Source organism: Centroberyx affinis, unplaced genomic scaffold (genome assembly GCF_046629955.1).
Source record: "Centroberyx affinis isolate AG114_WGS23_722 - 3 ecotype Tasmania unplaced genomic scaffold, CSIRO-AGI_Caff_v1 ptg004958l_1, whole genome shotgun sequence".
Lineage (NCBI taxonomy): Eukaryota > Metazoa > Chordata > Actinopteri > Beryciformes > Berycidae > Centroberyx > Centroberyx affinis.
In genome coordinates, this window is record NW_027282433.1 from 473 (window position 1) to 24,620 (window position 24,148).

Below are 24,148 nucleotides of genomic sequence, written 5' to 3' on the forward strand. Positions count from 1 at the left end.
CCATGCATAATTCAGCATTGTACACCAAAGTGTTTATCCCAACAATAGCCCATACACAGCATAAGACAGTGATATGAGGATATGGCATCAAGCACAAAGGCAGCATAGCTTTCCATTATGCATTGCAATGCAACGACATGCTATGCCTGACTCTTGACACGGAATGGGACAAATGAGGGTTGTATTGCGTGAGGACTGGCTGTGATAACAGCGCTGTGTCAGTGTCGGCCCACTGTTGACGGTGCGTCTGTGAAATCCATCTGTTTCGGGCCATGGCTGGCTAACTGAAGGGAACCAATGGAGTGAGACCTGATTTGGTGTCAAACGGAGTACTTGGATGAGGTGGTGTGTGCGGGTTGGTTTGTGTGTGTGTGTGTGTATGTGCGTGTGTGTGCCCCTGTGTGTATTGGATCCTGTATTACAGCTTATGGTGTTTATGTGCGTCCTACTGAGAGCTCGCACTAAGAGCTAGGTTTGAGTCACAATTGCTGGACAGGATGATAGGACTGGACAGTGACCAGGTTTGCACAGTGAAAAAAAAAATCTGTTAATATTGTGACTAATCAAAAGGACAGCTGTAATAAGACCTTACGTCCATATGTCAGAGCAGCACTTCACATCATCATGCTGAAGCGGAAAAACAGTGTACTCATTCTTAGGTTTAATGTGCCTGAAAATGACTGAGACACTGATTTCTGAAGCCTTTACAATTATGGGTTTTTTTTCTATTTTAATCCTTACATCCTACTGTCTGTACAATTAATCTCCTTTCATATTGTAAGCCATGGTGCTTTATAATAATCTTGAAATTGAACTTTACAGGGCCTGAAGGATCGCTCACATATTCATTCATTCACTCACTCACTCTGCCCCTAGTGGCCGTTAGGAGGCATGGCACACAGGATGCAGAGAATCACTATTTGATCTGCAGTACTGCTGAACTGTGTAAGGTGCTTTGCCTCAATGACACTGTGAGTCCTTATTCAAATATAAAGCTGGCTAGTCACATGGCATTGTGGTGCAACAGCGATTTCCCCCATGTCAGCCCCATGTTAGCTCCATTATATGATTGCTGTCATCAATCATTGTGACAACCTCTGTGTTGAAAAATAGGCTTTTTTTTTATCATCAGACACATAAGATTCCATGACATCTACTAAAATACCCATAAGTCTCATCAACTCCCTTCACTCCTCTTCAAGTAGTGAGTATAAGTAGAGGAGAATCAGAGCAATAATTACAATCCCGCATAAAACACTGCATCATTTTGTCACAGAGAGCCAGCCATAGTGCTTTACACTGTGGTGTAAAGTACGATGGAAATTGTAGTCCTTTACTGAGCCAAGGATGTTATGTATACAGCTTGTACCCAAGCTTTCTTGTTTTTCCTCAAATTTCAAATGCAAATCCAATTTAGTTATCTATTAGTCTTGCACTGTAAAATTCTCTGTTCGATTGAATGAGTGGAACTATTGCAGTAGGGCTGCAACTAACGATTATTTTCATTGTCGATTAATCTGTCGATTATTTTCTCGATTAATCAATTAGTTGTTTGGTCTACAAATGTAGAAAATGGTGAAAAATGTCGATCAGTGTTTCCCAAAGTCCAAGATAAATGTCTCCTCAAATGTCTGTTTTGTCCACAACCCAAAGATATTAAGTTTACTGTCATAGAGGAGTAAAGAAACCAGAAAATATTCACATTTAAGAAGCTGGAATCAGAGAATTTTGACTTATTTTTCTTAAAAAATTACTCAAACCGATTAATCGATTATCAAAATAGTTGGCGATTAATTTAATAGTTGACAACTAATCGATTAATCGATTTATCGTTGCAGCTCTAAAATCATGTCAAGTGTTTGATTCTTTTATGTTGTCGATAACTAGTCCGCTACCTTGATCTTGCGGATGAGCTTGCTGTCCTCGTCGTCCTCTGTATCTGGGAACTCGTAAATCTTAATCTTGTGTTCCTGAATCTCCTTCATAATCTGAGGAATGGAGGGAACAAATTAAATTAGGGTAGAACACACACACAATATAAGCCTGTACACAAAACTAGCTTGTATAGAATTCCAGTAGCACTAGTAAGGGTTTTCCAATGCTTGGACACTTAAATGCAGGCATACATACCGTACCATCTCTGCCACTATGTTTGGACACTGATGGGTACGCACACACCCACCTGTTTTTTAAACAGCTGGCACTCCTCGGGGGTCAGCGTGTCTGCCTTGGCGATGAGCGGGATGACGTTGACTTTGTCGTGGAGCCTCTTCATGAACTCGATGTCCAGCGGCTTCAGGCTGAAAGGTAGACAGAAACTGAACTATGAGAACCACTGAGAACTCCATTCATTTCCCACAGAGCTGAGCGACCAGGGAAACCTCTGCCACCGGCCGTCAAACGCCGATGAAGATTTCCGCGCTTTCCCCCTACCGACGTGATTTCATTTCACGCGCGGCGGGTTTCCGCCTAGCGAGCGCGAAATGGACGAGAAGTCGAGTCCAATGGGATTCTTTCAGGTGGTTCCACGGCTCCTTAAGGCAGGGCGAACCACCGTAACCAGAACTAAAGTCTATAAAGAGAATACAATTTCATGCATGTTTTTACAGCATGAACACCCCCCTGAAGCTGTTGAGTACAATCCTCACCACACCACACCACACCGGAACGATTTCTCTATTTGTCAGACATCCGACATAAAAATAACAAAACATACTGACTAGTTGCGATCGGGGAAGAATCTCCATCATCCTCCCTCACTGTCTTACTGCTGAAACTGGGTGTAATTCACCGGGTCGCCAGGAGAGGGCCGAGCGAGGACCCTACATGCAGCCCGGAAGCGAAGAGACAATGGAGAGCAAAGAAGCCGGCCCGAGCGTGACTGACTTCTCGTCTAATGTATTCTTCTTCTCCTCTGGTGATGACCGATCATCGTGTCATGGTGGGTTGATGAGGGATCGTCTTTGTGACGCTCCCATGGGTGCTCCGTCTCCGTCCGGAGGGACAAAAGGGGACTTCTTCTTGGGGCCGCGCCGGGCCAGAGACGGCGGGTCGGCGGGATGGCGAGGGAAGGACCCGGAGGTGTGGGCTGTGTGTATGGAGTGTGTGTGTGTGTGTTTGAATGTTGAGATTTATGTACATGCAAACTACACACCTACATGTTTGTGTGTGTGTGTGTGTGTGTGTGTAGGGTGGGTAGGGTGGGTAGGAGGGCTACCTATCCCAGGAATGCAGGAACACAAAGAGAGCAACCGAACAGCTGTTCACCGGTCAGAAGGGGCGTACGAGGTAGAGAGAGACACAGAGAGAGAGACAGTCTCATCCTACATGTACTAACAACTCAGTAAGAATGGGGTCAGTGCAGAGTTTGCTCACATGCTTTTGTGTGTGTGAGTGTGTGTGTGTGTGTGACAGCTCAGGATGGTGTGTATAGCATCCCATAGTGAATGAATGTGCCCCCCTAGATAATGCAGGAGTCGGTGTGTCTGGTCTGGGCAGGAGGAGATATAGGAGGAGGTGCTGAACTGACCATGACTTTTCCCCCCGTGACTTTCCGGGCAGAGTGCTGCCATGACCTGAAAAAAAAAAAAATGCTCTTCCTTCCTAGTTTATTAAAGCGGCACTAAGCAAGATTTTACGTTAAAAACTGCTATTGGTGATGTTCCTTGCATTTCTGGGTCCATTTAACTGTGTGATTTTTTTATTTTTTTTTATTCCCGTAGATAACCGGCCAAACACAGACAACATAACGTTACTTTGAGGTATTTCCAGCAGCTACAATGGAGTTTGACAGCGGAATATTTTTCAGCGATCTAAAGCATCAATGGCAAACGTCAGGTTTTGGTGTCAGTCCTTCAGAATCAAAGAGAGAGGGCTTCTTTCTAGATTTACTATTTCGAACCAAACATCTCAAGGAGGTGATTGAGGAGGGGGGGGGGGGGGGGGATTTATCCTTTCAAGCCATTTCATTTCCAGTGGGATGGGTTTATGTGTTAAAAATCGCCTGCATTAGTAATTCTTTTAACACTGTAGACATCTTCCTACAGCGAACCAGAGAGGATTTATGTGATTTTTCCGCTTTTCTTATGTTGACGGGTTTCGGTTCTTTTGAGGAAACGGAGCTGCGGCTGCTATCTGAGAGACTGGGAGATGAGGGAAGACAAGAGTGTGTGTGTGTTTGTCTGAGAGAGAGAGAGAGAGAGAGAGAGAGAGAGAGATGACTGCCTCCGCGCAGCCTGGATTGTGATTGGGCGGCCGCAGCGATGAGAGAGCAGCGCCACTACTGGGCATGAGCAGAACGGTGGGCGTTATATAACCTTTTGTGGGTCACAAACGCTCGCTGGCAGCCTCCTCGTCTATGGCACAGACACACACACACACACACATCTCATCTTATCTCAATTCATCTCATTATGCCCCATCTCATCTCACCTGATCACATTTTACCTCATCTCACCTTACCTTATTTCATTTCATCTCACATCATTTTACCTAATCTCATTTTACATCATTTCACCTCACCTCTTCTCACATTAGAAGATATTCAGTCTGACACACTCTCACTTTCAAAGGTCCCATATTCTCCATTTTCTGTCTTGAGGTCCATTCAAAGCTGTGTGTGTGGTGTCGTGCACCAAAAACACTCTCAATCCATTTCTCCACGTTCATTTTCCAGCATCTCTCTGAGCCTTACCGAGAACAGGCCGTTTCTGTCGCCGTGTCTTTAAGGCTCATTAATATTAACGACCCCTCTGTTCCGATTGGCTAACCGTTTCGAGAGTGAAACGTGAGATTCCGCGGCCAGGCGGCTACAGGTAGGGAAAACTCTCCGCTAAATAAACAACGACAACCGCTCAAAAACACTTTGTTAGTCTATTATTTCTTACAAAAATGATAAAATGATTAATAAAAATGATTTCATCTCGTGCGGTACTTACCCGTGTCCAGAGGGCGCGATGAAGTAGAGGCAGCAGTGGACTCTGTTGTCTGGCATCAGTCTGCGGTTCACCCTCGATTCGGCGTTCAGGAAGTCCTCGCACTTGCTGTCTATGTAGTTGATCACCGGCTGCCAGCTGGGAATATGGGGAGGGGGGGAGGGGGGGGGTCAAGGGGAGAGGAAGGAGGAAGAGAGGAGGGAGGAAAAGAGGAAAAAGAAAATGTTAAACAGTTGGTCTCTTGGCAGCATTTAAGGAAGCATGTAAATCTATGGAAACCCCCCGAATTATGCCAACACACACTCACACACACACACACACACACTGTAGTTCCTCACCAGTTGCTGTTGTCCACTGCATCTCCGAACCCGGGTGTGTCGACAATGGTGAGTGTCAGCTGGACCCCCCCTTCCTTAATGAGCACTTTAGACTGCTCCACCTATAACACACACACACACACACACACACACGTTAGTACACTATACAACATCCCATACATTACCTGCCATTCATTCCCTAACCTGTAACCTAAACCTAATTCAATCCCAAACCCCTACATCTAAAACGTTATCAGTACTTCTGGGCCTTGCGAGTAGACTTCAGAGTAACATTGGTACCATGACATGTGTGTCAACACAAACACATGACACTACCCACTTCCCACTCAGGACACTGGTGACACATCGACACGCTCTCTGCGAGCGCACCCACACAGCCTGCTGGGAGACGCTCTGCGGAGAGCAGAGGATGCGTTACGCCATGTGACACTGGAGAAAAAAACAAACAAGATCATATCCATGCCACTTTTTTCCTCCAAGCCTCACACTGTGTGAAAAAGGCAGAAAAGCAAGTCGATTTCCTTTCGTTCCTGACATGCCATCATGGCTTTTGGTGTAGGGGAAAATTCTCATTTCCTCTTTCAGCCTGGTACACAGTATGACACATCTTGGTGCGTCTCTAGTGTGTACAGCAATATTGCACAATACACCAATATGACAGAAGTTATCATGACACCAAACACTTCTGTTGGTGGCATTAAAGCTGCTCTAGGCAATTTTGCATGTTGGTAGGGCTGAACGATTTTTAAAAAAATATCTAGTTGCGTTTATTTTGACTGATATTGCAATTGTGGTATGATTTGCGATATTAGAGGGAATGCTAATTTTTACATCATTATTCTCATTTTCATTGAAAAACGTATTAAAATGATTATGGTGTGATTTTTGCGGGGATCTGTACCAAACAAAGATGTTTTCTTAAGTCTGTAGAATGTGATGTGTAGGCCAGGACATCTCTGCAGCACCACAATATTTACTTTAAAATGCTATTTTGACACATGTCACCTTTAACAAATACTGCGCCTCCTGCGATTTGAAAATTGCAGTAGGCCATATTGCGATTTCGATAAAATTTTGATTAATTGTTCATCCCTACAAACTAAATGTATTCTTCTTTGTGTGTGGTGTCAAGCTTTCTCTTGCTAGCTGCTGTTTAGGAGACAGTTTGTATTTCAGTTTTGAATTGCTCAACCACTGACCATAATAATAATGATAATAATTTGTGCAAATAGGGACAATTAAGGGAGACGAGTGCAGCTTTGACAAATGAAAGAAAAACAAAGAATATCATAATAAGACAAAGCAATGCAAGAAAATAATTTTGTGCCATTAGTGCACCTACTTCAAAACACTGAATGTTAATTGTTAAGTATGGTGTGATATTTTGCCACTACAGAGTATACCTGTTTCACCTTCCTGTATCGTCTTGTGTATGCAAACATGCCCGTGCTCTCACTGTATATTTAATGAGGCACACACACACACACACACACACAGCACTGTTAATACTTCCAAGATTCAACACTTTTGTCGTGAAAGCAGACTGGAATTTGCCTCCGTGCGGCTGGAGCCAAACACACACACACACACACACACACACACACACACACACACACACACACACACACAGCAGACATACCAGGGCCCGCGCGGCACCCCGCGTTCCCACAATCCGCTCCCATAAATTTCACGTTTCGGCCCGAGTCCCGAGTCCCACAGATCCCATCGTTTCCTGCAGCTAGCACTTCTGCCGTTCCCTTGCTCCGCTGCATACTTTCACAAGGCCGGCTAGTTATTTTGGGATCCCATCCCCCCCCCCCCCCCCCCCCGCTTTCACTCAAAACTACAGCCCTCTCTCTCTCTCTCTCTCTCTGAAGAAAAACACATTCTTCAGCTTCCACAAGCCTTCAAGATAATCTGTTTTACTTTGCAGCGAAGGATACGTATCACGCAAGTGCGAGTCGTTCAGCATATCTTAGCTTAAGTGTCTATCCATGTGTGTGTGTGTGTGTGGGGGGGGTGTGTGTGTGGGTGCACGCGCGCGACCCGTCCCGGTGCAAAAAAAAAAAACCCAAATCTGCTATTCGAACCGTTTTCAGCAAAGAAAAACAGATTGGGGCAGAAAAACCTCAAAAATGCCGTCGGTCTCCACACCATCATTTAAAGGAAATCTAAGCCGGGGGGAATGTGAGTGTGCGACAAAAAACGCGAGAGATTGTTCTGGAATATAAATACTCTGACCCCCGTCTCTTCCCCCTCGGCCTCAGACCGCAGCGATCGTGGCGCACAGGCACACACACACACACACACACATATATATAGGTGAACAGCTGCTTGATCACAGAGTCCAAACACGATATGGAGACCCCAAAAAATACATAAATGTGACCCGATGAGGGTCCCCGATCCATCATTTGAGAACACGCTCGCTACAGGGACGACAGCGCCTTAAATCAGTGGTTCTCAACGTGGGGTCCGGGGACCACCAGGGGTCCTTGAGGGGGTTCCAGGGGGTCCCCAGGAAACTGATGAACTGTTAAACTTCACCATTATATCATTTACAAGAAGTTAACACAATTAGAGAATGTAGAAGAAAGACTGTTTTGATGATAGTTTCTCTGTTATCTCTCTACCTACAATACATAGTCATGGAATAATTCTGGATAAAATCATATCTAGAAATAAAAATATTCTCAAATCTCATCAAATGGGGGGGTCCGTGGCCCTATTCTGTACTAAATCAGGGGTCCTCGATATGAATGAAGGCTGAGAATCACTGCCTTAAATACATGGAAAGGGAACGGCACAAAAGAATACAGGGTGTCCAAAAGAGTGTGGAATCATAGGGGAGAAGTAAAACCGTATATGTCTGGTTTGGAGCGTAGTGAGTGAGTGACCGGTCCTGCATCGGATCCCGTTGGGGAGTTTCTGCATGGGCATTATGAGCTGTGGCTAGAAGACGTTCACGTTTCAACTTCGGCTGAGGGATTACACGGGCTCTCTACGGGTTGGGAGAACTCTGCCGGATAACCTCAAAAATACATGGCGGTCAAGCTAAAAACGAGGTTTCCTAAAAAGCAAGACGCGCTGCATATTCAAGGTTCTGGTGATATAATTACCGCGAGTGCAAAGTGCCATGTTATACACAGGCTCGGGCTAACGTTGTACATATTCTAATTAGGGGATTGGGAGGATGTATATATCGAAATTCAATATGTCCACCTAACCCGCTACTTCATTACACCTAAAATAAAGAGTGAACAAACTGGTTCACAACAATCATGTTGGTGGATATGTGGGAATAAGAGAGGCAAACCACACACACATTTTTTTGGGAATGTCATAAATTACACTCATTTTGGGAAAATGTACATTAAAGACATTCTGGGATATGCAATGCCTAAGGAATGGACCTTGGAAATATAAATGATTGCGCCATTGACAATGATAGATATTTAACCAAGATATTATTGATCACAAGCAAGAAGGCAATAACAAGAAATTGGTATAAGACTGAACCCCCTACTATAGAACAATGGTTAGAAATTATAAGAGAGATTTATACTATGGAAAAAAATGACCTATCAGCTTAGAGTGAGAGAAAATGTTTTTGTTAGTAAATGGAAGAAATGGATGATTTATGACACAGTGGAAACTGCTTATGGACAAACTGATATATACATTTCAAGATAGTGGATTTATACGCCCTTCTTCCATAATGGACACTTGCAACCATGTCTGTTTTGTTTTTGTTTTCTGTTTATTTTGTTTGCTTCTGTTTCCTTTTTCTATCTTTCTGGTTGTAAAAAAAGTCGTAAGACTCAATAAATATGAAAGTTTCAAAAAAGAAATTCAATATGTCCTCGATGTGATGATGCAGAAAAATGAATTGTGGTCCTGGTCAAAGCATCTCTCTGGGCCGCTTCATGTCAGCTGCCCACACACACCCACACACACACACACACACACACACACACACACACACATCAGCACTTTTGGCCAGCTGAAAAGGCAAATGTACTAGCTGGCCACCAGACACACACGTCAGGGGGAGGGAGGTATGTGTGTGTGTGTGTGTGTGTGTGTGTGTGTGTGTGCCAAGTGTGTGTGGGTGTTGTCATGCTTGTTTTGTGTGTAAAGTGCAAAGACAACTGGCGGTACAGTATGGAGTGGGAGTGGGAGAATGGGTTTGAGTGTGTGTGTGTGTGTGGGCAGATTTTTCATTATTAGGCTTGTGTTTTATTAATTGAGTTTTAGCAGTGTGTGTGTGTGTGTGTGTGTGTGTGTGTGTGGTGGGTGTTATGTTTCATGGGAACATTCTTGCCCTGCTACTGACCCCTTCAGGGCCTAAGGGGGATGCAGGGGACTCCTCGTCCGACTCCCTCTTTCTCTCTCTCTCTCTCTCTCTCTCTCTCACACCCCGATCTTCCTCATCCTCACTCTTCTTTCCGCATCACTCCGTACTCCTCATCCTCAGCGATACTCCTTTCCATCCCTCTCTCCCCCTGCCTCCGCTGCTTCTCTTCCCCCTCCCGTCGTTTTTCCTCCATCCTCCGACTGCCTCTCCTGTCCTTTTCCTCCTCCTCCCCCCTCTCTCCCTCCTCTTCCTCCATCATCTACTCCTCCTCAATCCTTCTCCCTCACCCCAGAAACTGGTTCTCCTTCCTCCCTGCCTCCTCCTCCTCCCACTGCTCCTCCAGACGCCGCTGCCGCCCTCCTCCTCTGTTTGTCATGACCATAAAAGGACAAAACCATCCAAGGGCCCTGTGGCCTTGCTCTCTTTCTCTCTCTCTCTCTCTCCCTCTTAGTTCCTCCATCCCTCTTTCCCCTCTCCAAGATCTCTTCCTCCCTCCCTCTTTTCCTCTCGGCTATGCGCTCTAGCCTTTTTACCCTCTGTGACTGTATGACAACTAGGGCTAGTTCCACCAGTACGGGTTTTTAAAGGCCAATACCGAAACCAACAAATCTAATTCAGTGTGCAGGGTTCCCACACTCACTTGGAAAATTCAAGGACTTTCCAATGACTTTCCGGGTCTTGTTTGACTCAAAAACACTTTCAAAGCCATCCATTCGTTTTCAAAAATGCTTTTAGGTGTCATTTTATTTTTCTCAAATCCACAAACTTTCATGGATTTTCAAGGCCCGTGGGAGCCATGAGTGAATCCGAGGTTTCGTTTTTTTTCTTGCAGGGTCTACAACTCTGCATTGAAACTCTCACTAATTAAAAATTATTTTTAACAGACTGGTTATATCAGAGGTAGACCACACCGACTGGCCGCTATCTGACTTTTAATAAGAGGCCAAAAATGTCAAATCGATATATCTGTCTAACCTAAGTGACTCAGCGGCTTTAGTGGGTTTGTTTGCTTAGGGCCTGACTGTTTGTGTACTGAGATCTGCACAGCCAAAACATGTGGCATGGGAATGACGATGAGGGGGGGAGGGGGGGGGGATGAAACGAAAGAGGAGAGAGACAGCAGGGAGGAGAGGAGAGAGGGATGGAGGAGAGCGAGAGGTTTTTAAGGGGAAATGAGGACAGTCTCCTTAAACTCCTGAAATGTAGCCTAATGGGGACAGGACAGGTTTTCATGTGCTTTTATCTAAAATACTGCTGCAGAAAAAAAGTAGGGCTTCTGAAAGCAGAGGGGACGTTTGATATATTACATGACATGGAGCGGTCAGAGATAGCTTAGTCTTTGCCTGTGGCGGGTATAGATAACCAAAAGGTCCTGGGTCAGGTTTGTGGAGGGGTGAGCGGGTCAAAGTTCAGGCAGAGGTGGTATGTGGACAGTCCTTGTTTTTGGCCCTAATGCCAAATGGGCCTAAAAGTTGCGTATAGCCAGTGGTGGAAAGTAACTAAGTACATTTACTCAAGTACTGTACTTAAGTACAATTTTGAGATACTTGTACTTTACTTGAGTATTTCCATTTGATGCTACTTTATACTTCTACTCCACTACATTTCAGAGGGAAATATTGTACTTTCTACTCCACTACATTTATTTGACAGCTTTAGTTACTTTTCAGATGGAGATTTGACACAATGGATAATATAACAAGCTTTTAAAATACAACACATTGTTAAAGATGAAACCAGTGGTTTCCAACCTTTTTGGCTTTTGACGTCTTACAAAAAGCAGTGTGTAGTCGGGTCACATTTCAGATGTCTATGAGTTGTTAACAGCTCCACCAAATAGTGATTTTTCCCTCTAAACCTCACATGGTTTCATTTCAATAAATGTTCAAATGATCCAGTATTTCAGCAAAAATCAAAGATTAGAGAAAAAGCCCAAAAACTGAAAACAGATGTGTGTATCAGAACTTTGTTTTTTCTTCTTTCCTCTCCCATTAATCATCTCACGACCCCTCAGATTTATCCGGCGACCCTTCGGAGGGGCCCGACCCCTAGGTTGGGAACCACCGGACTAAACTAGCTAACTGTATATAAAGTCGTTCAAACTAGCTCCACCTCCAGCAGCTACAACAGTAACATGCTGCTTACACACTGATGCTTCAGTATTAATAATCGAATGATGTCATATATAATAAAATATCAGTCAGAGGGACCAAACCACTACTTTTACTTTAACACTTTAACTACATTTTGCTGCTAATACTTATGTACTTTTACTTAAGTAGGACTTTTCATGCAGGACTTTTACTTGTAATGGAGTATTTTTACATTGCTGTATTGGTACTTTTACTTAAGCTAAGGATCAGAGTACTTCTTCCTCCACTGCGTATAGCCTCACCTGCACTGTCTTCTTGATGCGCTGGGACGGCCCGGGGTAATCCTTGGAATACAAGTCGGTCAGGAACAGGGAGTTGATGAGCGTGGATTTGCCCAGGCCGGACTCACCTGAGGACAGACACACGAGTTCACACACATCAGACATCAGACATCAAACGGATAAAGTGATGGAATTAATAGTCTCATTCATTTTGTGGCATGGGAATGAAAAGAGCAGCGAATGGGAAGACCTGGCCTGTTGACCACATGTTTTTTTTCGCGTGTGTGCAGACACTGAACCACGTGCGGGCACACAAACACACACACACCCACGCGAAAATGCTCGGAAAACTCATGCGCACTCATTCATACACACACACACACACACACACACGCACGCATATAAACATACACAGAGGGCCTAGAGGGACAGGGCCGAAGCGGAGGAAATAAAGTAGATTCACTGTCTGCGAGGGAAAAGGTCAGCAGCAAGAAAAGCTTTCAGACAGAGGGGAATAAAACATTTCCTCTCCACCTCCCCGGCTCACCCTCTCCCTCTCTTCCTCGCCATTCATCCTCTCCTCCCTCCGTCCCTCTCGCTGAAAGCCTCCCTCAAATATAAATCTCCGTATCGCTCTCTCTCTCTCTCTCCTTACACTGCCAACTTTCCATTCCCCCGTTCCCATACTGACGTTTGAATCTATTGGCGCACGGCAGCCGCACAACATTGACTTGACAAAGAACACAACCACGCTAAATGTACACATTGCACACACACACACACACACACACACACACACGGTGCCGTGATTAATGGGTGAGCATCTGGCTCGTGTCTCATGAAAAGGCGCTGGAGGAGTGTTTGGTTGGAGGGAGGGAAAGAAGGAGGGAGGGATGGAAGGAGGGCTGCTTGTCCTAGCAGGACCTCTGACTGACTCTCACTGTGGGATCCGCGCTCCTTTCCATCCTTTGAAATCTTGAGGCCGGCACCACCCGAAAAAATTTTTTCTAACCAAACATGAACCGAGCTTGGGTATATACAGTAGCAAAAGTGGGTAGGGTGTATTTTCTGAACTCGAGATTCTAAAAATACCTGCTCATTCCAAAGGACATAACAGACTTTTTGGTAAACATTAGGGACTATAGGTTTATTTCAAATTTGAGTGGTTAAAGAAATCCAGACTGATCTGACCCCAGCAGGCCCAGTTGTCAGGCTGTGATACAGCAGGATCTCCCAAACCTCTTTCAACAGGTGATTCCACGCGGAGCTGGAAAATATTCTGCGACCCTTAAAAAGGAATAGTTCACCCAAAAATGAAAATTCTGTCATCGTCTACTCGCCCTCATGCCAAATGAAACACGGGTGAAATTTGTTAGTCCATATAACACACAGGGAGGCTGCAGCACAACTTGGTAGCAGCCTTCTCCAAAACAACTGAAGTCAATGGGGACCTGATTAAGATTTAAGATGTGCACTAAATGATGGTGTAAATATACTGTAGGTCTTTTTGGAACTCTGAAGAACTGGTCCCCACTGACTTCAGTTGTTTTGGAGAAGGCTGCTATGGAGTTGTGCTGCAGCCTCCCTGTGTGTTATATGGACAAACTTCACCTGTGTTTCAACTGGCATGAGGGTGGAGGAGATGATGACACAATTTTCATTTTTCGGATCTCCTGTCCGGATGAATTTAAGCTCCGGGATATATAAAAAAAAAAAAAAAATCAGCAGACCGGCTACATATTTATTCTGTAGATCTGCGGGGAAAAGACGAAAGACGACAGGAGGTCCGTACGGGTACCGTCGGTCCCATGCGGACCTGCTGCGAGATCCCGGTGGATTCCCGGTCTTAACCCCCTCCTTAACCCCTTCGGTCTGCCCCGGCTGTGTGTTCGCTCAGCTGCGGCTGATAGTCCGCCTCTGCGTGAGTTATGGGCCGACACTTTGACGAGCTGACTCGACCCCGTTTGATGGGACTGTTTGGGGTCAGAGGTCACACACGCACACACACACACACACACACACACACACACAAAGGCCCGATTCATGACGAGGTAACGCAGAAGTATGAAACCCTCCTACTGACTGCCGGGCAAATCGCTCCCAGCCCGGCAAGGGTTATCTAAACGTGGAGGGGAGGGGAGGGGAGGGGTGTGTGTGTGTTTGGAGAAGTGTGTGTGTGTGTGTGTGTGTGACTCGTCCCTCATGTTAAGCTGCACCCCCGCTCCTTTTCTGTTGGGCTTTCGCTCTGGCTGGGTCAGTCGATAGGTCGGTGTGACTGCCGATGCCGGCCGGGCAAAAACAAACAGCAGGAAACGAGGCGGACTGATTGGTTCATTGGAATAAGAGTAAATCGGTCCCATAGAGGGTTTTTCATGTGATACAACACACCCTCCCTATGGCAGCCATATTGGAGGTCCACCGCTCTTGGGCAACAATAGCCGAACGAACACTAGACACGGTTGATTCCTGTGTCAATTCAAAGGGATATGAAACGATATACGGTGGATAGAGTCACGTTAGGGGCATGAGAGATTTTACGATGATGTCAAATGTGACATGAAATAAAAACAACAAAATACTCTGAAACGCAATGTTTGTTGGTGTGATTTTTTTTTTTTTTTTTGTTCTCATGGTAGTTTTTGGTTTCGATTTGAAAACTGAATATGAGGCTGTAGAATTTGTTTATTCTAAACTGTGCGCACGCTCACACACACACGCCTTGTCTATTATTGTTGAGTTTGTGTTGTTTTTGTCGTTGTCTTATTTTATTTTATCTTATTTGTCTGTTTGTTTCCTTGAAAAAAAAAAAAAAATGTTTTTCCTGTACTTTTGTATACATAATGCTTCTTTTTTAATTGTGAAAACTAATAAACAAAGTGGTGAAAAAAAACAACAAAAAAAAACTGAATATGAGAGTAAACGAGTGTTAAAATAGACATTTCTTTCGCAGTGCAGGTCTGATCCTGAGATCTCTGTTCCACCAGGGTTCTGAACAAATATCATACTGGACCCTGACCAAACATCTCAGTGGATCTTGAGCAAACATCACGCTGGCTGCCCTGACTAAACGAAACAGGCTTCACATCAAACACTGAAACTGTGAGTTTTCAGGGATAAATACTGTCAGCCTGTCACTGAATACTGGTATGTTTTTGGCATGAAAATGGTCAGATTTTAAAAAAAATATTGAACATTGGCGCAAAAGATGAGCTATTAGCAGTATTGGTCTTGAAAAACGGCATCAGTTAAACCCTAGATGGGTCAAATGTAAGGTATAAAATATCAGCTATCGGCAGTTTGATAGAAAAATATCGGCTTTCAAACACCAATATCAGTCTAACCCTACCTGAAACTCATCAATAATGCACAGAGAAGCAGCTGAAGTTGAGGATTTGTACCTGAAAATGACAGGCTAGTCTCTACAGCTGACAGGCCCACAGTGTTAGCGGATGTATCTTTCTGTCTCTGCAGCGGTCTAACCCCCCCACCCCCCCACCCCCCCGAGGGCAGGTCCGTCCCAATTAGCCTCCCCTCGGCTCAGCTTTAATTAAATATCGGTTCCACATGACGAGTGGAAACGCGGTGCCAGCTCTCCGCGAATAGACTAATGACCTAGACGTCACTGATGGATGTGGATGGCTGACCCTACCTGCTGCTCCTCTTCCCATCTCTCTGTGAGCCATCACTCCATCTCTCTCTCTCTCTCTCTCTGTCTCTCAGTGTCGGTCACCCTCCAACCTTATTCCATTCTGTCTCCCTAATTCTCTCATTTTCTGCCCCCCCACGATGAAAATGAGTCAGGTAGACAACAGAGAATCTATCAATGTTTATAATTAGGGAGGGAAATTAATTATATACAGTGTATCTGATGATGAAGAGTATGTGTATTGAATGCATATATGATAATGATATTCTGTATGTATATATGATATATTGAAAGAGATATATCAAGCTGGATTGAAAGAGAGACAGACAGAAAAACAAACAAACAAATGGTCAGAGTGGGTTTCCCATGGGATTCCTGACATTCCTCCCTCTCTCTCTCTCTCTCTCTCATTCTCTCTCTCCATCTCTCTCTCAGCCCTGGGGCAGCAGCTGGCCCCCTCACATCCTGATGGGCCTACTAACTAGTCCTCGACACACACACACACACACACACACACACACTCCTCTAATACACATGCGTGTGTGAGGCCCGAGCACAGAAAGTGTGAAATGAGACATCTGGGTAACATGCAGACATAATGGGGGGGAGAGAGAGAGGGAGAGAGTGAAGTGAGAGAAGTGAGAGAGAGAGAGAGAGAGACTGAAAGAGAGACAGTGATGTGAGTCGAGTTGTGTTTGCTGAAGGCCAGACTGTTGGAGAGATAAGCTCCATTGTTAAAGATAGCTGGGCCCGGCTGCAACGGGGGTCAAAGGTCATCGCTTTGGCAATGATAAGGATCTGCAACTCTCTCTCTCTCTCTCACACACACACACACACACACACACTCTATGGGAGATGTCAGACGTCAGCCTGGACTGAGTCAGTCGTCTAACAGTCATGGTCCAGATGGGCTGACTACAGGAGCCTTGGAGGGACACAGCCCAGTTTCCTTCGGGTTTTAAAATTAGAGAGTGAGCGTTTCCAATGTGATCCGCCGGAGTCTGAAAGTTAAACTGACAGAATCGGCACGTGCTGGGTCATAGCAGACATGTGCATCTCAAAATAGGGAGAGAGAGAGAGAGAGAGGGAGAGAGAGACTCTTGCCTGCGGTGGTTTGACTGAGCAAGCATGAACATGCACGTGTGCACGCCCACACGCACACACACACACACACACACACACAGCTGCCCGTGCTCCGTGTTGTGCCCAGAGGTGATGAGGAGTGATTGTGAAATAGGTTTGTTTACAGGTAGCTGTCCAGTGATGATGACTCTGCCTGTCCTGCACTGCGACTTAGCCGTCTTAACACCTACTGTACAACAACTTGGCTGACAACGAATAGGAAGCCCCCAAAATTCACAGTGAGAATGATGAATTTCGTCCAAACAGGACAACAGGCTATAGCACAGAGCCGGTCGAAACAGATGGAAAAAAATAACCGGTGTGTGTCTGAATTGATCGTGCACACAGTGTCAAGCACACAGTCCCATCTCACAATACATGATGCTCTTCTTTGCTCACTTGAGGTTTGTTTTCTCCAAGATGACTCGGGAAGTGACTCTCCACCAGGACACAAGTACCAACTTGGCATTTTGGATTTGATTATCACCTACGGTTTGGCAATAGAATAACAAAGTGGAGCCTGCGAGAAAAGCCAGCCCATATAGCCTTATATAGCTAAGATCGAGGGCTTGTTTCTAGATCCGCCAAATAGCGATCCCTGGGCTGACGCATGTCCATTTGGGGTAAGGCTGAACAATTAATCGAAATTTTATTGAAATCGCAATATGGCCTACTGCAATTTTCAAATCGCAGGAGGCGCAATATTTGTTAAAGGTGAAATGTGTCAAAATAGCATTTTAAATGAAATATTGTGGTGCTGCAGAGATGTCCTGGCCTACACATCATATTCTATAGACTTAAGAAAACATCTTTGTTCGGTACAGATCCCCGCAAAAAAATCACACAATAATCATTTTAATATGTTTTTCAATGAAAATGAGAATAATGATGTAAAAATGATCATTCCCTCTAATATCGCGAATCATATCGCAATTGCAATATCAGTCAAAATAATCGCAAGTAGATATTTTTTCAAAATCGTTCAGCCCTAATTTGGGGACATGGCAAAAGTTTGGTAACTTCTGTGTTGCTTCTGTCATTTCATGTGTTTGGATCAACTATTTGATGGTGATGGTGAGGGAAAAAGTGAAAGAATTTCTATGTTCAAGGAAGAGCATCACCTTGCCCACAACAATCTCTGTAGCTCTGACTTCCCAGAAAGAAATGTGTTGACCATAACATTGATTTCAACAAAAAGTCCGACACTGTTTGTGTCCATGGGCTCATAAATGAGTCATTATGCTCTGACTACTAAGCAGTTCATGGGAAAGCCAGCTTTGAACTCATATTCAAAGATAATTACTTCTCTCCAAAGGCTATTGACTAGACCACTTTAGGATTTTGCAGAGTTCAACACCAGTGAGATAACATTTTTAGATTTGCATAATCTGCGGTATCACTTTTCTATGGGCTTTTCTCCTGTAAAAGTGTATGAGTAGGTGAAAAAGCTGGGACATCACAAATTCCTGGAGACACTGACCCACCGCAGTCCTTGTCATTTCTTCACTGTCAGATGGCAAGGGCAAAACAAGCAGGCAGTAAATGGAAGGAAAGAGTGCTGTGTTTAAAAGAAGTGAAATCCCAAAACAGGGAAGTACAACCAGCCAAAGATCCGCCAGACCGCTGGTGCATTCTGGGTGCGGCTGGCGTGTCCGACCGCCTCTGCCGGCCTCTTTGACAGGTAAACAACCGCCGGTTTGGTTTGTTTATTTCTCGTTTACAGACGGTAAAACAGCGAAAGTAGCCGGGCAACGCTGAAATCCACCGTCCCGGGCCTCCGCATTCATGATGGAGTGGGAGAAGAGAAGAGAGTGATGTGGTGGGCGGAAGGAAAACGTAGTGGGATAGCTTTCAGACAGATGGGCAGGCACGCTGAAACGGAGAGAGAGGGAGAGAGAGAGAGGGAGAGAGAGAGAGTGTGTGTGTGTGTGCATCTGGTTAAGCCAGCAGATTAACCGGACCAAAGCCTTCCTTCCCTCCCTCCCTTCTGCAAGGTCAGTAGGCAAGGCGGTCAATCCTAAGCCTGTCAGACCGTCTTATCAAGACACACACACACACACACACACAATGCTACTACACACATAAACAAACACCGAGCTCGCACAAGTACACAACAAGATGGACAGACGGACAGGCAGGAGAACCCCCCCCCACCACCCCACACACACACACACACACAGGATCAGCGAGGCAGACAGACGAAACAAATACTGACTCGTAGTAAATCGGCTACTACTGGACTGTCAACGGGATTCAGGCTCATCCCGGTTCATTCGCGGGGGGGGGGGGGGCCTCGTCGCTACACTGGAGAGATTTATGTTCTTCCAGTCTATCCGTCGGGTCCATGGGCTTTTCCATTCCAAAAATCGACTTGTTTCTTGCCCGGGTTTGAAGACTTTAGTCAGATCTGGTAGGGCGGGGGTAAACACTGAATTCTTGTACTTTTTTTTTTGGAATGAATCAGCACAAAATAGCTCCCATTGGCATCTTCGATAGAAATATAGTAGGTATCACTGTCGGTCTTCAAAAAACTGGTTAAACCCTAATGCAGTGTGTCAAGCTGCAGCTCACAGAACAGTGAGAAAAAAAATAAAAAATTAAAAAATAAAAATAAGCCTCTGGTCTGAGATGCTTTTGGCCCCCGGGAGACACATGAGGAGCGGCGGGAGTCGGGGCCGTCGCTTCCCCCCTTCTCGCCGGGTCGCGCAAAATCTTTCCAGGAGTTTTTTCTATTCGATGTGCCAGCTGGACAAAAAAAAAAAGGGGGGGGGGGGGGGCAGGAAGCAGCTTTCACCCCCCCCCTCGGATTTAGAGAAAGAAAGAGACAGAACTGGACAGAGAAGAGAGAGAGAGAAAAAAGGAGCAGATTCTGGTGGCTGCGTTCCTTCTCGGGGAGTGACCCGACTCGACAGCGGAACAGCCGGAGCTGCTTCCCAGCGAGAGCTCCGACCGGGCATGGACCGGAGACGGCTGGCACCTATACACATATACACAGTTGTTATGAGACCGGAATTTTGACTTCCATACCAATATTATATAGAGCTGTTCCGATACCGATACCAGTATGGGAAATGCCTCCGATGTTACTGTTACTGTACTATTTAAAATTTTAAATGTCTTTTATTTTACTAAATACTAATTAAAGGAATTGTTATTTATTCCTAGATTTATTTATTTATGTTCTTTTTCAGTTATGACTGACTGTCAAACTAGATAACAAAGTTCTATGGCATTCATTCTCTGTATGTATTTGTTCATGTTTTACAAAGGGTTTAACCTGATATATCACATATCACATCCATACAGGGTTAGCAGTATACAGCTGTTAAAAAAGAATAATAATATATATATATATTTTTTAACGCGCCGGTATCGGATCGGTACTCGGTATCGGCCGATGCGCAAGTTCAGGTGTCGGAGTCGGGAAGGAAAAAATGGTATCGGAACAATCGCGAATATTATATTATGATATTATAGCAAAACAAAAAAAAGCCAAGCAACGTCACAGAACGATGAGTCAATGAGATGCTCTGCTAAGCTACTTTTGTTTCCACACTTTCCACACAAAACGCTTCCATGTTCCACTCCAGTGTTGTCAACCAGTTTAGCTTAGGACTGGGATCCAGTTCAAGACATGCTGGACTGATTGATGCTGCTGCCTGTTTTCAGCTGTTTGACACTTTCCAATCCTTCTTCTTCTTCTTCTAACTGTTCCAAACTACACAAATGCGCCGCTCAGGACATTTGGGCAAAGTATCGGACGTTTACAAACTATCAAACTAATATCGGAGTTTCAGTGAGGCCAACACCCGCAGACCCTGCCGCTGTCTAAACACAAGCCCAGCTGGCTGCCATTAACAAACTGTCAATCTGACACATCTAGCAGAGAGACACACAAGAGCTCATATTTCAGCCAGTGTGTGACCTCCCTTAACACAACACACACACACACAAAGTCATCAGACAAGAGACAAGTCCCACTTTTTTTTTTTTTTTTTACATTTACTGACCCCATTTGCGCTCAACAGTGAGTTACTGCCGCGCTACTGCTCTGTAGTATGTGGGACAGGAGTGATGCTGCAGTATCCCAATTAGGGCTGGGCGATATATCGATATTATATCCATATCGTGATATGAGACTAGATATCGTCTTAGATTTTGGATATCGTAATATGGCATAAGTGTTGTATTTTCCTGGTTTTAAAGGCTGCATTACAGTAAAGTGATGTCATTTTCTGAACTTACCAGACTGTTCTAGCTGTTCTGTTATTTGCCTTTACCCACTTAGTCATTATATCCACATTACTGATGATTATTTATCAAAAATCTCATTGTGTAAATATTTTGGGAAAGCACCAATAGTCATCCCTACAACATTGTCGCAATATCGATATCGAGGTATTTGCTCAAGAATATTGTGATATTTGATTTTGTCCATATCGCCCAGCCCTACTTACAACTGAACATTTAGCCCACTTCGTAGAAAAATACCGAGATATATATCGTGTATCGCCATTCAGCCTAAAAATACCGAGATATGATTTTTGGTCCATATCGCCCGGCCCTAATCCCAATGCAGTTGTACTTTACTTGCTCTTGCAGGACAGATGCGGGACAATATCTGACAGTCACACGGTTCGATCCGCTAGAAACGATTCTCTCCCCTTGACAAAGAGAGCTAGTTTTCCGCGAAAAGATCAAACTGATGTGACACGTTATGATATATCCTTTAAGTAAGTGATCAAATTCAACCACATTCTTACGTGCCCGTTCCAAAGCTACAAAATGAAATAACACCGTGCTATAGAGCCAAAGCCTATCTTTTTCACACTTCGCCACCGTGCCAAGCACAGCACTGCCGAAAGCCAGTCTTCACGTTCACAGTCCAGTTTATGGGTCCAGCTGGCTGCCTCTCCGAGTCTGAAAATCCCCCCCCAAAAAAAAATAACAATCCTCTCTATCTCTCTCTCACTAGCTCTTATTCTAATTCTTTCTCTACCGCTTTTCTCTTTCGTTGTGTACGGTCACGCGAATATCGGCGACCGTTTTGAATTTCTTGAAAAAGTCGCCAGAAAGCATAATGTGAGGTCAGCAAGCAGTTTTAACAGGAGCACTAACAGGTCCGATGATCTTCTGTCTGATTTTTTTATACTGGACAGCACAATCTCTCTCTTTCTAACACACACACACACACACACACACACACACACAGACTCACACAATCTATATCTTGGCAGGCAGGCTGTCTGAGAGCGTTGCTATGAACTTCCGAAAGCATAACTTTTTTTTTTTTTTATCAAAGGGGCTTCAGACAGGCACTCGTAATAAAGTGGGTCAAACTAAGTGGGTGTTGATAAAAGCCTGACAAACCCCCCCCCCCCGACTGCCAGCCCTCCCTCTCCCTCTCATCGTTCCTCTTTTTTTTTTTTTAAAAACGTCCGCTGTGTCGAGTCTGTGGAGAAGCGCTGTCCTCCACATTTTCGCTATGTGTGAAATTTGGCTCAGCTGGGGTATGCGGGTGGGGGGGTGGGAGCCAAGAAAGCCGGGGGAAGAAAGACACAAGAGGGGAGCCCCCCCCACCCCACCCGTGTGTGTGAGGAGGGCTGAAACGGGATCCAGTCGGACTGTGGATCTTTTCCGACTCTCTCTCTCTCTCTCAAGCCTTCTCTCCGTCTTCTTTTCCCCTCTCCCCCGCTCCTCCGCTGTGTCTGTGTTTACTAAACAGGAAACCGAAAAAAAAAAATTCCCAGGCAGAGATAGCAGTGGCTGGCCCCGGGTGTCCGCGTTCCATGTCTTTCTCATTCCACTGGATGAATCGAGACATCTGCAGGTTTCAGAGAGCCAAGTGGATGACCTTTTAAGGCCTTAGTAGTAAAGCAGATAGGATGCATGTTGAACTAATAACCCTGTTCTGGATTAATCTAAGAGTGGACAAAGAAACCTGTCATGTATGGTAAAACAAATAACACATGGATAACCTAGAGACAGCATGGTCCATACCATCTAGCGCAGTGGTTCTCAACGTGGGGGTCCGGGGACCACCAGGGGTCCTTGAGGGGGTTCCAAGGGGGCCCCAGCAAATTGATGAATTGTTAAACTTCACCATTATTTCATTTACAAGAAGTTAACACAATTAGAGAATGTAGAAGAATGACTGTTTTGATCATAGTTTCTCTGTTATCTCTTTACCTACAATACAGACAGTCATGGGATTCTGGACAAAATCATATGCGACAATAAAAATATTTTTTTTTAGATCTCATCAAATGGGGGTCCGTGGCTCTAATATGGACTAAATTAGGGGTGCTTGATATGAAAAAGGTTGAGAATCGCTGATCTAGCAGAGCAAGAATATGTCTTTGTTTCAACTGAGGGTTTAACACCAAGCAAAAATATATATATATATATGTTGGTGTGTGTGCACAGATATATGGACACACGCGTATGGTATATACACATGCATGCACACACTGTATGCACATGTTGCCAACAACAGGACAGTGTAGCTGGCACACTTGGCAGGCACACACAGACCCCGGGTTTTAAATGGAAAATACAGCTATGATTGTAGAACTACAATCCATAGCTATTTATCTGTACTGTACTGCAAAGCACGTTCACTGCACCTCTCACACAGAGCTCAATATGTCAATGCTGTCATCTCTGCTGCTGCCACTACTGTGTGTGTGTGTGTGTGTACACAGGCAGCCAAACCCGTCCCCTCCTCCACTCCTCCGTCCACTTCCCTCCTACTGTAATCCCGTTAGCCACGTTCACAACCGCGTTCGTTCACACCGGGGCACTGACATGTCGCGGCTCGCAGATGCCGCTCGCTTTAACAAATCGAATCATCCCCCCCCCCCCCCCCCCCAAAAAAAAAACCCCCAAAAAACCCACAGATGTGTCATTGTGCGTCCCGGGACTGGAGAGGAAGTTCCCCTGGGAAACTATGCCAGAAAAACCAGCTTTCACAACACAGGGGGTTTAATACGCACATATGTCTTTCTCATCGATAGACTTTCATTGCATTACCGCTCCACAGAAATATATATTTTTTTTTTATTGTAAACTTGGCATACTGAGCAGTAGAAAGCGCTGGATGCCACACATGCTTTGCCTTCTTTCAACCTCCGCTGATATGACAGATATGACAAATATGACAACACACTCCGACAAGTGGACACAGGCACACGGGCAGGTGCACATACAGAGAGGCTTGGCACACACACACACACACACACTAACACTCACGCAAAAAAAACAACACACACGAGCAAACACACTCAGACGTTTCCAAAACTCACCGACAACCATGAGGGTGAACTCGAAGCCCCTCTTGACGGACTTCCTGTAGACCTGGTTGGGGAGGTTCGCGAA

At 44.9% G+C, this 24,148-nt stretch overlaps 1 protein-coding gene across 1 annotated transcript; it reads right to left on the reverse strand.

The window, feature by feature from the left end:
- Positions 1–1,895: 1,895 nt before the first annotated feature.
- LOC139666367 (septin-7-like) lies at positions 1,896–24,145 on the reverse strand (the record flags this gene model as incomplete). The annotated part of the gene is made up of 6 exons (XM_071545555.1): positions 1,896–1,988; positions 2,183–2,300; positions 4,938–5,072; positions 5,273–5,373; positions 12,025–12,131; positions 24,076–24,145. Coding segments are annotated over 6 exons (624 nt in total), but the record flags the coding sequence as incomplete, so codon positions are not given.
- Positions 24,146–24,148: the final 3 nt, after the last annotated feature.